This window comes from Alligator mississippiensis, chromosome 4, assembly GCF_030867095.1.
Source record: "Alligator mississippiensis isolate rAllMis1 chromosome 4, rAllMis1, whole genome shotgun sequence".
Lineage (NCBI taxonomy): Eukaryota > Metazoa > Chordata > Crocodylia > Alligatoridae > Alligator > Alligator mississippiensis.
In genome coordinates, this window is record NC_081827.1 from 159,200,740 (window position 1) to 159,214,538 (window position 13,799).

The following is a 13,799-nucleotide window of genomic DNA, read 5'->3' on the forward strand; positions in this document are numbered from 1 at the left end:
CTCTCCTTCCTTCCTTTCTTCAGGAGCCTGAACTCAATTGTCTCATAGTCACTGCTGCCCAAGTTGCCATCTACTACTACATTCCCCATCAAGTCTTCCCTGTTTGAGAGCAGCAGATCAAGAAGAGCATGGCCCCTAGTTGGTCGCTCCAGCACTTGTACCAGGAAGTTGTCCCCAACACTCTCCAAAAACTTCCTGGATTGCCTGCGCACTGCTGTATTGGTCTCCCAACAGATGTCAAGGTGACTGAAGTCCCCCATGAGAACCAGAGCCTGTGATCAGGCAACTTATGCTAGCTGTTTTAAGAAAGCCTCATCCACCACAATCTCCTGGTTTTGTGGTCTATAGCAGACCCCCATCATGACATCACCCTTGTTGCTCTCTCCTCTGACCCTAACCCACAGACTTTCAACAGCCCTATCTCCAGTTTCATACTGGAGCTCTGAGCAATCCTACAGCTCTTTTACATAAAGTTCAATTCCTCTTCCTCTTTTCCCCCGCCTGTCCTTCCTGAACAGTTTGTACCCATCCATGACAGTGCTCCAGGCATGCAAGCCATCCCACCAAGTCTCTGTTACTCCAATCACATCATTGTTCTGTGACTGCAAGGACTTCCAATTCTTCCTGCTTGTTTCCCAGGCTCCGTGCATTCATGTACAAACACCTGAAGTAACCAGCTGATCGCCTTACTTTCTCAGGAAGAATGAGAATGCCTCCCACTGCTGACTCCTGCTTGCACTTCGTCCAGGTCATCCACTTCCCCACTTACCTCATATCTTTGGTCTCCATCCCCTGGCAAACTTATTTTAAACCCTTCCTCACTATGTTAAAGAGTCTGTGAAGATGCTCTTCCCCCTCTTTGTCAGGTGGATCTCTTCTCTTCCTAGCAATCCTTCTTCCTGGAACATCATCCTGTGGTCAAAGAAGCCAAAGCCCTGCTGGCAACACCAGCTGTGCAGCTATACATTGATCTGCAGGATGCACCTGCTCCTGCCCAGGCCCTTCGCCTTAACCAAAAGGATCGAGAACACCACATGTATCCCCGTCCTCTTCACCCTTGCACACAGGCTCCTGTATTCCCTTTTGATCTGCTTACGGTATCCCCTGGCAGTATCACTGGTGCCATGTGGATGAGCAGCATGGGGTGATAGTCAGAGGGCTGGATGAGTCTTGGTAATCCCTCTAGGACATCTTGGATCCAGGCTTCAGGCAAGCAGGAGACCTCTCAAGACAACAGGTCAGGCTGCCAGGTGGATGTCTTCATTCCCCAAGGAAGGGGGACTCTAACCACCAGCACCTTTTGCTTCTTCTTGGTGACAGTGGTCTCAATCCTTCCCACCTTGGTGAGACCTTGCCTGTCCTCCTCCACCAATGGAAAATCCTCTTCCACCTCTGTTGCTAGGGCTCCATATCTGTTCTCCAAGCAAACTGCTGCAGGTGGAAATTAAGATTTCTGCTTGCTGCCTGAGGATACAAGCTTCCACCTTCCTAGGAGTCCATGTCCTCTCCCTTTCTCTAGCGCATCCTTTGGCAGTCCTTCCTCCACAGTCCTAGAGGTCTCTTTCAGCATTGAACTGATGAAGTCCTCATGGTGGAGGATGCTTCACAGCCACGCCACCTCCTCTAGCAGCTCCTCAGCCTGCTCCCTGAGGGACACCACCAGGAGGCACCACTCACACTGCAGGTACTCCCCAACCTGGCCGTCACCAGAAGGAACCTGCAAGCCGCAGTCTCTGCAGCCCCAAACCAGGACCTGGGTGGAAGCCTGGACAGTGAGCGGTCCTGCCTGGACAGACCCCTCACAGGTACAAGCAGAGGCAGTGGCAGTGGCTCTGGCATTGCAATGATCTCCAGCCACTTCTCTGGGTCTCTCAATCTGCTGCCTCTCTCTTGCTGCCCTTCTTCCAAACAGACCTTCCCTAGCCTGTAAGCTGACCTGTTTACTGCTCCTTGGTCCCAAAAGGTTCCTTTTTCCCTGCTTCCTCTCACCAAGCTTAAAGGCTCCCCTTCAAAGAGGCAAACTGACCTGTGAACTGCTTGCAAACTGCTCCCCCTGTTTGTTCATATGCATAGGCTTGATACAAATTCAGTTTTTCCCAGTTGGATACAGGGTCTTCCACCAGGGAGAGGAAACTGGGAAGGTCAGACATTTCTTAATGAGTTTCTGGAGTCTGAGTGTCTAGGCTAGATTCTGTGTCGCTTTGTGAGCTGTTCAATAGTGACTCCTGAATGTTTGCCTAATGTTCATTAAAATTAAAGGGGAAATTGCAAATAACAGTCAGCAGAGAAGAAATGACCCCTTCAAGATGGGCTTCACTCAGTCAGTGCCACTAGGCACATTGGCTTACAAATTCTTGAATGGGTAGATGAAACTGGAATCAATCCTCTAGGGGCATCTGAATGACAATTCTCATGTGCCATTATCTAATTAATGAAAAGCACTTATCCAGCAGCACAGGCACACGAGATGGCAAGGCCTCTGCAGGAACCCCTTCAGAACATGGATGTTCTAAACAATGCGCAGAAAGGGCACCAAAACTAGAGAAGGGCAACAAGGATGTTCTGGGTACAAGGAGGCTTTCAAATGAGAAGAGACTAAAAAGGCTAGGATTTTTCAGCTTAAAGAAAACCAAGGGAGAGAGACTTCTATAAAATAATGAACGGTATGGAGAATGTAAACAGGGATTTAGTATATACCATGTTACAAGACCAGAACTAAGCAACATACACTGAAGTATTTGGGAACCAGGTTTAAACCTAATAAAAAAAAGCTCTTTTTACCCAGTGCATAATGAATTTGTTAAACTCACTGTCACAGGATGCTAGAGGCTGAAAAATTAACCAGGTTCAAAAGAAGACTGGACAATCATGCAGGAGAGGTCCATCACTAGATATTAAACTCTATAAGGTATGGATGCAAGCTCCAAATTAGGATTTCCTAGGAAGCTATAGGGGGAGAAGGTCAGGGGACAGGATCAATCTGGACAGGCCCTATATAAAACACTCTTCCCCTTAGCATCCCCTCTGTGTCACTGCAAGAGACTGGGCTAGATGGACCTGTGGTTTGAAACCAGTCTGGCATCTTTTATTATGGTTCCAAAGCAGTAAGTCAAGGAGCTCCCACCTTCCGTAGTTGGGGTACTCTTAGCATCAGAGGTCTCAGAAACCGGCTCATCCGATCCGTCATCAACTGGTATCTGGAGGGGATACCCTGGAAAACACACACTAAGTACTTAGAACACATCCATCATGGGCAGTCACATAACTTAACTCCACCTATTTTCATTTCAGCATCAGAAAAGAAGGGTGCCTATAGCTGGCAGCTATAGGGTATATTAAGAAAGATGTACACAAAATGTTAAAAAACTGTCAGCTATAAAATTAGTGGTATCACCACAAAAGGCAAGCAAAAGATATTAAAAACAACAAATCTACTGCATGGGACATGTAGAAGCAGCAAAAGCATGGCTCCAGAAAAAAGAATAAAGCTGGGAGGGGAGGGAGAATCTTTCTTTAGAGACTCAGGCAGCAAAGATGTCAGACTGACACCACAGTCTGAGAGTCACTACTGCTTGCTCTGACAGTTCCAGTGCATGACAGGCTCTGAGCAGACTGCTAAATTCATTGATAGGGGGTTTTTTATTACTGGCATTTCTAATCAATGCAACCAGGCCAAGCCCTGGGAAAGAAGTAAGCTCTCCACGTGGATTATGTTGGGCTTTGGTTATAAGAAGACACCTTTCAGAATGCCAGAGCACCCTCTGCAAGGAGCATGAGCAGATAAAATGAGAGCGGTGGAGAGAATGACTTGTAGGGAAAGACTGAAATGAATGCAAGCAGGGTCCCTTGTGCAAGGTGTGCAATATGATGCTGACAGAGGTTGCTGACTTGAAAAGGTGCTTGGAAGGAAGAACAGTCCTTGAAATAGGCCATGGACCCCTTCAAGAACTCATCTGCCTGACAGCCTGCACCTGTATCTATATCTGTCAGAGGACAGAAAACTGTCCCAGCGCTCACTTGTTTTACCACTGGCGTCAACAGTCTTGCCAGACTGGCTTCCCCCCATAATTATCCAGGGCTCTGAGCTGGACTATTAAATATGGAGGAAAATGTGTCTTGAAAATGCAGGGCTAAACTGTCCTGCAAAGTGAGCCCTTGTGGAGCAGTTTCCACCCATCTACCGCCAAGCAAGCATACTGTATTCATTTCCAGCACCCTGAGAATTTGGCTCAGTTTCCCTACTGTTCTAGCCAAGGGAGGAGAGCAGTCCATGGGCAGCAGCCTCGGACAGCACTTTTACAGCAATGCAGTATTATATCTTTACAGTCCATTCAGCTGACTGGGGTATACAGAAATGCACCTCAGCAGAGCTACCGCAATGTGACCATACCACACAGCTGCTCGGCAAGTGATGAACAACACTTCCAAAGAACAAGTGAAGGGGATTGAGGGAGGTCTTGTGAGGGTCAAGCAACAGAAGGGAGGTGGAAAGGACAGAGGCTGAGTGGTTAGGCAAAGGACAGAGAAAGGCATCTGAAATGATCCATTTAAAAAGGATCACGCTTTAGGGGAGAAGCAGGAGGGCAAGAAAGGCAGGATAGCAGATCAGGCTTTCACCTAAAGAAAAAGCCCACTGGCTGACAAACAGAGGGCTTGGAGGCCAGGGGCTCTCCGTTCCTCATCCAGTCCCAGCTGATACAATTCGAGATCCACCATACATAGGGTGAGCATATTATTTTTAAGGAAATCTGGGACACTGCATGTTGCCCCCCAGCCAATCCCTGCCCCAGGCAAGGGGAACAGTGCCCAGCCCAGCCCGCCCACCTGCCACTGTTTAGGAAGGTGACAAAGTGAACCAAATACAAGTTTGCCCGGGCACCATGCACGTGTGCACACACACAGCCCATGCTTACAGCAGTGCTCTCCCCCCATGCCACCCTGGTTGATCCCTGCCCCGGGCAAGAGAAGCAGTGCCCAGCCCAGCTCACCCTCCACCTACAGCTCCTGCTCAGGGCCAAGCTGGGCCAGGCAGTGTGGGCAGGGTGGCACCAATCTGGGACTTTTCCCAGATCTAGCTGTGGCAGCAGAGTTCTGCTCAACTGCTATGATTTGGAACTGATTTGGCTGATTTGACCTGGAACATGAAATATATTAATTAAAAAAAAGCAGGGGCTGGAATTCCTGGTTAACAGAGTCCTACTCCTCTGCTAACTAATTCCCTGTATGACTGAGGGGAGCTGGACTTGCATTCATATTTCTGTGCTTTCGTCTCTGTCTCCCCCTGCCAGGAGAAAAGAATACTTACCCCTGCCTCCCAGTGGATGGTGAGGATTCATTACCCGATATCTGTGCAGCCCTCTGAAATCCACTGATCAATGATGGCATAGACATGCATGCTGCTAGCCCTATTCCACTCTCAGATGTATTTGCCAATCACCAGCAGGCACAGAGGCCAACAAGGCTGTAAGCCAAATAGAGGTCTTCTGACAGTCTACCCTTTTACGAAGCTATCCCCATGTCAGAGGTGACCCAGAAGCCTGGTCCCTAACACCAGCAGTGTTTCACTCGTACATGATTCAAAGCTTTGCACTGCTTTCTTTCAGCACTTTCAGTTCCTGAGATAAAACACAGCAGTAAGGGAAATACTGCAAAGCGCATCATGGGCTTCCCCTTGCAATCTTCTCTTTGAGACTTCACAAGATGATGTACAAAGAGCTGTTAGTTTAAACAGCTCTAATGAAAACACTATCTGATCTCTTGGGCACACAGGGGATTATGTTCTTAGTTCAATAAGACTTGCTGTGAAATGCTCGTCTCTCCAAAGCAGCTCAAATCAAAAGGGCAAAGCAAGGTGCTACATGCAGCAGTTTCAATCTAAAGGCTGGAGGGGTGTCTGGTATGGTGTGTGACACAGGGATGTGGCAGGTGCATTTCTGTTACAGCTCAGGGACTTCAAGGACTGATCCCATCTCTTCTGGGGAAACATCCCACTATCCCTCTTCCTTAAGGCGCTCCCAGCTGGCCGATGACTTTTTATCATCTAAGACACGAATGCATGTCCCTCATGCATACCACCGAGGCTGAGACCTTTCCTCTCCCACCCTTATCTCCAGTGTTCACCTGACACTTGGTAGTCTCTCTGGAGAGTGGCAAGGAGGCAAAAGAAGCCTAAATCTGCTTCTCCCCTCTTCTAATGGCTACAGTGGCACAATCATCAACAAAGCCCTTATATACAAGACTTGGGAAAAGTCTCTTTTCATCTCCTTTAACATTTCTAAGCAGCTTTTTCTTTTCCTGCAAGCAACTATATTCTTTTGTAATTTCACACACTCATGCAAAGTACAGACTCCAGCTTCTTTTCTTCTTTGGAAATGTATCTCTGAATGCAAAAGAGCTTCAAGGCAGCCTTTTACAGTACGTTACACTCTGAAAAGGGACCAGAGCAGTGACCAGGCGGGAACTGCAAGACTTATTGCCACAAACATGCTCAAAATTGGAAAAAGGAAAAGGTCCCCTAACTGCTGGCACCAGAAATGAAGCTTGTTTTTAACTTCTCCCTCCCTCTTAGAGCATTACCTATATTAAAGTATCTTTGCTGGGGACAACATACAAAGCCAGCTCTGTCTCCTGTAGCTGAAATGACTCAGCAGTGTGCGTGAGCCTCAGTATATAAAGCAGAGAGGACTCAAGACCCCATGCCCCACCCAGTAATTCCTGCAGGCAGGCCATCACTTTGCTTTAAGCAACAGAGTATCTGCACGGACAACTATGACTAACAGATTTACTGGCAAATAACATAACCTAAATAGTTCATAGGAGGGTCCCTTTTTTGGACTAGCATTTCAATGATACAGGTACGCTCTCTGGGACCAACTCCACTGGCAACCTCACCCATTCACTCTGCAGTATCCTTGCCCAGTTGTGCCTTCCTCATTCTTCTGGATCAAAGTAACCCGTCTGTGGGGGAAGGTCCTTCTCCCATCTCCCATTCTTTCCCCTACCCAATAAGGCTCACCTGATGGGATCTGCTTATCTTGGCTCAATGAATGGTCATCCATCATACTGAAATCTTGACGTGGCTCAGCCATCTTGTTGCCAAAGTTCTCTAAGGGGGAAAAAGTTTAACACCATTAGACAAAACCTAATGCAATGCAACTTCACCTGCACTCCAGTGGGTACCCTTCTGGCTACTAGTCCTCTCTGGTACATTTTTGGTTTATCATCCTTAATCCCAAGAAAACAATTTTGAGGGGGGATAAAATATTCCCTACCAAGCAATCATCTGGCCAACAATAAGAAGCTGCCTTTTGGGCTACTACAAGATGAATTCATTTATTCTCTTTTTCCAATGAGACTTGAAAGCATGTCGTTGTGACTAGAGACAGGTGACAGCTTAAGATATGTACTGAAAAAGGTGGTCCTGAAAACTGACGGATATACAGTACTACTTATTAAGGGCCACATGGTTTCATTAAACACTCTTGTCAAAATATTGTAAAGTCAGTAGCTCCAAGCCCCCTATTAGGAGCAAGTTTTGTCCACAGCCTTTCCATTTACCAGGATAGCAGCCAAAAAAAGGACACATTTCAAGATTTCAGAAGAGAATCTGGAAGCCACTCTTAGAGAAATCCAAATGTATTAAGCTGTAGGCTAGAAAACAAATCGGTTGCCAGTTAGAAAGCAACAGAAGTTTAGAAAACAATAACTTCACTTGCAGAAATAGGCCAAGAAGGAAAATGATTTTATGGAAGCAGAAGATAAGTATATGATTTAGGTGACCCAAGCGAAGAATTGACCAGTTTCAGACCAGAAGAAAAAAGTCAAAATGCTAAGCTTGGGTTATTCATTTTGTACAATAAACTAAGGACAAAAAGCAAAGGCCTTACCCACTGCAACACTGAAGTTAATTAACAATTTAATAGCCTCCAAGGAAAAGGGTCTCCTCCATGGATCATATTATTGGCCTATTAATTTTCACAAGCCTTTGTCTAACAAACTGAAATTCTGCGGGACTCTGATTTTTTTGTATGTAAATTCTTTAAAATAAAAAACAAATAGACCTATAGAAAAAGCAAAACAATTATGTGTGGGGAGTACTTTTCTTGCAGCCCGCTAAAGAATGAATTAATTAGTGTCTGAAAAGCACACTGAGATCCTTAGATATTAAATAGTTAGTATACAGTATTTTTATTTCATTGTTTTTAAAGATACAAAAACCATTAAAATCACTTGTTTTGGGGTGTAATTCTCTCCTGTGGCTGAAATCCACATCCCAAACCCCAGAGCTCTTGAACCCTTCTCAGAACTGGATGACCTGAGTCAGCACATAAGTGTTTGGCAACAAAAATGGCATTAAGGAAGGGACAGGGTGCTCAGCCTTGCTTGGAGTATGTTGTTTTTTTCTGCCACAACATAAATCATACATTTGCCAATTAAAATAAGAAGCCTTAAATAATCCAGGCACATTGAAGACTCAACAGAACAAATCCAGTGAAGAAAGAATTATGAGACTAACATGCAAAAGAGAGAGCAAAGAAGCATTTGCTGCCAAGATACAATATTGTTGCAAGGACCAGAGTCCTCTGTTCCCGTCTGACACAGGCTGCCCTAAATAAAAGCCATGCTGTTCTATAAAAAAAAAAAAAAAAAAAAAAAAAAAAAATCAGCTGGCACAAAGTAAAAAAGTGTTAAAAAAAAAACAGTTCAGAAAAAAGTGATGTAAGATGGCAACAGAGGACTCAAGTGTATTTGGAAAAGAAATGTAATTAGACTAGATGCTCTTCAGGGCAGGGATATATTTCTAAGCTGTTCAGAACCTAGCACACAGCGCCCTGATCTACAGCTTGGGCTCCTCAACATGAAAGCAATAATAATAATGAACACTCCCAAGTTTTGTGTAGTGCTGTCTGTGTAGGCCTGGGAAGAAGGAACTCCCAAGCATTTATGGAACTTCCTGTAAGAAGAAAAGAAACTTTCAGATAAGTCAATATAAAAATCTTCCCTTTCTTCTCAGGAAAGGTCCACAGATCTGCACAATCCCAGTGGCTTCCCCCTCTAAAATATTTAAGGATAGGGTGGGGAGGGAGAGGATAGGGTAAGGAGGGAGAAGGGAAGCTGTGTGCTTCTCTGAGAAGCAGAGACTCCACAGTCAAAAGTTACTGCAAAACGAAAACAAGTTTTACAACAGATCCATTGTACCCAGGTGCTGACATGATCCAGTTCTGCAGAGCAGAGACCATATTTCTGCTAATAATTTTGTAATGACAGCAAAAGGGACAACACTGTCAGTCAACTTCATAATAGCTAACATAATTAAATCACTGACACTGCTGCTAGTAACCAGCTAATGCTGTAATCACATGCTTACCACAGCCGCAAGGAAGTGAGCTGAAACCAGCAGTAAGGAAATGAGATCACACGGTGTTATGTGCTGGTAATAAGATTTATAATACTGAGGGAGGGTATATCAAATGTCATTTGTTAAGATCTTTTTACCCAACATTTATTTTCCATGTGGAAGATGACTATCCAGTTCAATTTCTGCTACCAACTGCTACAACCATCATCTGACTGAACTATACAGAAAAGCTTCAAGAACTTGCCATGAGACTTGCAAAGTGATAATCTACAAGAATAGGTGTCTGTAGAGGGAAGGACTGGAGTGACCACTTCCTGCATTCAATTTAAAGAGTTTTAGTAGCATTTAGCCCATTTAAAATAACAGCTCATTATCTGGCCACATGACTGCCCGCTTTCTGGAGCTCAGGGGATCATGTTGATTATATCCTGCCCACAGCTGGCTCCAGTGTGACAATATTTATGCGACTGGTGGGCACTTGGGCACTAAAACACAGCATTAATCTGCGGTGTAGCTCGCAAAATCAAAATCTGTTGTTTTGAATGTGAGACTTTGAAATCCAATTCATGAATACTTTTTTTTCCAATTGTTCTCAATCCCAAACAAGCACAAAGAAGATATGAGGGGGACACATTTGCCCCCCACAGCCCTGCCAACATGCCCTCCTTAGGAGGAGCTCCTATTTCTAGGACTCAGTCTCTTTGTCACCAGAGAGATCGATCTATAGTCACTACAGTAGATATCTCTGGCAGGGAGAAATATCTACTAGAAACTGATTTAAGACCCACTAACTTAAGGGTGCTGGACCCTTAAGCTTGCAGGCCAGATCCAACCCCCAGCACCATGCCACTTGGCCCCTAATGGATCCATGTAGGCTGTGGTCCTGCATGCTAGATCAGGCAAACAGGGTGGCACAGAGCCTGTTCCCAGTGTGTGGGGGGGCAGCGTGGGGTCCTGGAGCCTTATCTTGGCCAGGTGGGGATTACACAGGACCTGAGGGCCCAATCCCAGTGTGCGGTGCCCAATCCAGCCTGCAGACTGGCCCCACATCATTCATCTGGCCCACAGGGCCAGAACTTTGAGTACCACTATGCTAACTCATTTCACTTAGTAGCCACAGATGTTAGGAGTTTCCCACTATACCCAAATTATTGAGTTGGAGATGAAAAGGCTGGCATATTAACTGCACCAGTTCTCAAATCATTCTACATGGACATTCAGCAGCTCCACCTCCATTACAGCAGCCCCAGGCTGCTGAGGAGGATGAGAGCCTTGGAGATGGAAGGCATCAAGCTGGGAAGGAGGGAAACTATTCCTTAGATGAGACCCACCTTCCAGCTAACGTCATAGCGTCCCTCTTGCACCAAGGATACTCCTCCAAGGCAGCGGACCCCCCTAGCACAGGAAGCGGCAGGTGGTGGTATTGGGCAATTTGATTATTAGGCACATACATAGCTGGGTTTGTGACATCTGAAAGGACTATATGGTGACTTGCCTGCCAGGCGCAAAGGTAGCAGATCTCATGAGATATGTAGATCAGCTGCTAGTGAATGCTGGGGAGAAATCAACCAGGCAACAATAAAAAGCATAATTGCTTTTATACTAAATCTAGAAGTCTAAGACCCAAGATGTGGGGACATAAATGCTTAACAGTAAATAATGATATTGACATAATAGCCATCTCAGAAACATGATGGAATGAGGAAAATCAAAAGGATGCCAAAATGCCAGGATACAAATTATACAGGAATGACAGAACAGGTCATACTGGTAGGGGAATGGCACTCTACATCAAAAACTACATTGAAACAAATAAGGTAGATTTTTCAACTGATAAAACAGGTACCATAATACCTGCTCCTTGAAGCTAGTAGTGGCATGGGGTGCTGGCAGAGGGGGGATGGAGGGGCAAGCTTCGCCCCTCCCACTCCTGGGAGATGGCAGCGACACGGGGGCAGGGGGTTAGAGTTAGAGGAGAGACTAAAGAGGGCGCTCAGTTTAAAAAGAAAAGAGATGCTTGAGGGAGGACATGATAAGGGTTTGCAAAATACTAAATGGCGAAAAGAAAATAGATGGGGATTTATTATCTCTTACAATTCAAGAACTAGGGATCATAAAATAAACCTAGTAGGTAGTAAGTTTAAAACTAACAAAAGGAAGTTCTTTTTCAAAGAGCATGTAATGAAAGTGTGGCACTCATTGCCCAAAGATGTTGTGGAAGTTGACAGTTTAGCCAAATTCAAAAAGGGATTGGACAAATTCCTGGAGGAAAGGTACAGCAGTAGCTATTGAGCATGGGAGTTATGGGCACAGCCTCTGAATCAGAACTTCCTAGACCTTAAATGACGAAGGCTGCAAATGACAGAGAAACAGTGGAAAAAACCCTGGTCATACCCTGTTCACTCTCCCTTTCAGCATCCACTCTGTGTATCTGCCACTGTGTGACAGGATACTTGGCAAGATGGACCTATGGTCTGACCCAGTAAATAGCATTTCTTATGTTCCTCCCCCCTCTTTAGTCCAAGAGAGAGTATGTGTACTTGCGTTATATTTAATTTCCCCCTTTTTGGAAACAGTGACATGTCCCAGATCAGTGGAAAGAGATTAAGGGCATGCTTCACTCCCTCCAACCCAGAGTTTCCCTTTGGTGTCGTATACTAGGCTGCCTAGTGAAAATTAACCTTTCAGAAACCAGAGCATTTGGGAGCCCAAAAGCTTGTCTAACATCACTCCCAACTATACAGTTGGTACAATAAAAAAATTACCAAACAAATCATGCTTCTTACAACTTGTAAGATTAGATAATAGGAGTGAGGGTTCATAGGATTTTCTTGAGGAAAGCACTCAGATTAGTTAGGATCCTCCACCATACTTCATATCAAACAGTGCAATGGCTAAATAGCAATAGCAAGGAATCAGAAAAGGTGAAGGCTCCAAAGACACAATCTGCGGGTGGTTTATAGATCATCTGCTGATAGGCTGCAGAGAGCTGCTGGGCCATGTGATGCCAGCTGGTTCACCCTGCTTCCAGCAGCTACTGCAGGTACCAGCACTCTTTGTAATAAAGAAGAGTCTGGATATTTATCAAGAAGCTAGAAGCAAGGAGGAGCTGCCAGCTTAGCAGGAAAAGGAACACTGTAGATTCCTAAAGCAGGGGTTGGGGGAAGTTTTCATAGCCCTTGGTGACAATGAGGTCTACCTTATGACAGAATATGATAGCCACACAGTTAAAGAACTGAAAGACTGGTTCATCAGAATTTTAAAAGGTATCAATTTTCACTTGGGATCAATTTTAGGGACAAGGGATGAAATTACAACTGAGCAAGCAGCAAGAAAAGTTGCACTGCCATTTTATTGGGGGGGGGGGGAAATAATGCCTTAAAGCTCCAGCTGCTGAAATCTTGTTATTACTTAAACTTATTGATTTTTCATTTCTTTGAGTTTTTCAAAGGGAATGCAAAGAAGAACTGCACAATTTGAACCCTAAAGTTTCTAAAAGGCAGACAGCAAATAAGAGAAGAACCCAACTATTATGATCTTTAAGATGCTTTTGGGATGGCAAGAAAGAAGGGCCCCTCCCTCCATTCCCACAGGCAGTAAGCAAGGAGGCTGGTACTCACCTTTCCTAGCATGCATAGAGGGCAGGGAACATGTTCATGCAGCAGTGAAGGCACAGAACTGTGTATTCAGTGGAAATAAAGATTGTGCGCTTTCTTTGTGCCTCCAAGGCACTGCTACAAAGTGGGGGAAGGGGTAGGGAACGGGGTTGGTTATTACAGAGTATTATTTTGAAAAGCAAATAGAGAAGTTCCCACCAGACAGGGGCACTTCTCACCAGAACCACCCACGCCTCTGCTTCTGGGATGTGGTCCCTGCAGGGAAGAGTTTACTGGAAAAAAGAGCATGGAGCAGCCCGTCATTTGACCAGGCCATAATATGCCCAGAACAGGTGCAGCATAACCACAGAACGTAGTTCCTGAAGCTCCCAACCTGGAACATTAATTGCACTGTAACCTTACAAGGAATAAAGTCCATATAGCCATGGCATGAACCAGAGAAATACTGCAGTTCAGTGAATAAACAGGGGAGAACAATGAACTACACATAATCTTTCAGCAGCATAGCTGTACCAACAGTACCAGTTCATGACCTTCATATTTTAAATGTGAAGGCCATGAACTGGTACTATTATACTTGTCAGGAAGTAAAGCAATATTCTTCAGTGTAAAGGTATTTTATGTAGCTCTCATATTACTCTCTCCTTTCTATGTCATTTCTTTCATCACATCAGCTAAAAGCAGTTCTGACCATAGCATGGACACACCAAATGCCTATACATTTCCTGCAACATCATTCCATCTTTCATTCCTTGAATTCAAACGTACCAACCTCATCTTTGTTCAAAATGCACTTCCGTTTTGGCTGGAAAATTTCACCTTAG

The 13,799-nt window shown here is 45.0% G+C and overlaps 1 protein-coding gene across 17 annotated transcripts in view; it reads right to left on the reverse strand.

The window, feature by feature from the left end:
* Positions 1 to 13,799, reverse strand: part of MAPT (microtubule associated protein tau) — a 112,762-nt gene that overhangs the window by 50,681 nt on the left and 48,282 nt on the right. For 16 of the 17 annotated variants that reach the window (XM_059726870.1, XM_059726865.1, XM_059726860.1 and 13 more), the window contains exons 2-3: positions 7,016 to 7,105; positions 3,125 to 3,211 (exon numbers count right to left, since the gene is read on the reverse strand). In XM_059726870.1, the coding sequence (XP_059582853.1) occupies positions 3,125 to 3,211; positions 7,016 to 7,105 (177 nt within the window). The remainder of the gene's footprint in view (positions 1 to 3,124; positions 3,212 to 7,015; positions 7,106 to 13,799) is intronic. The other variant, XM_059726863.1, reaches the window with a different exon arrangement.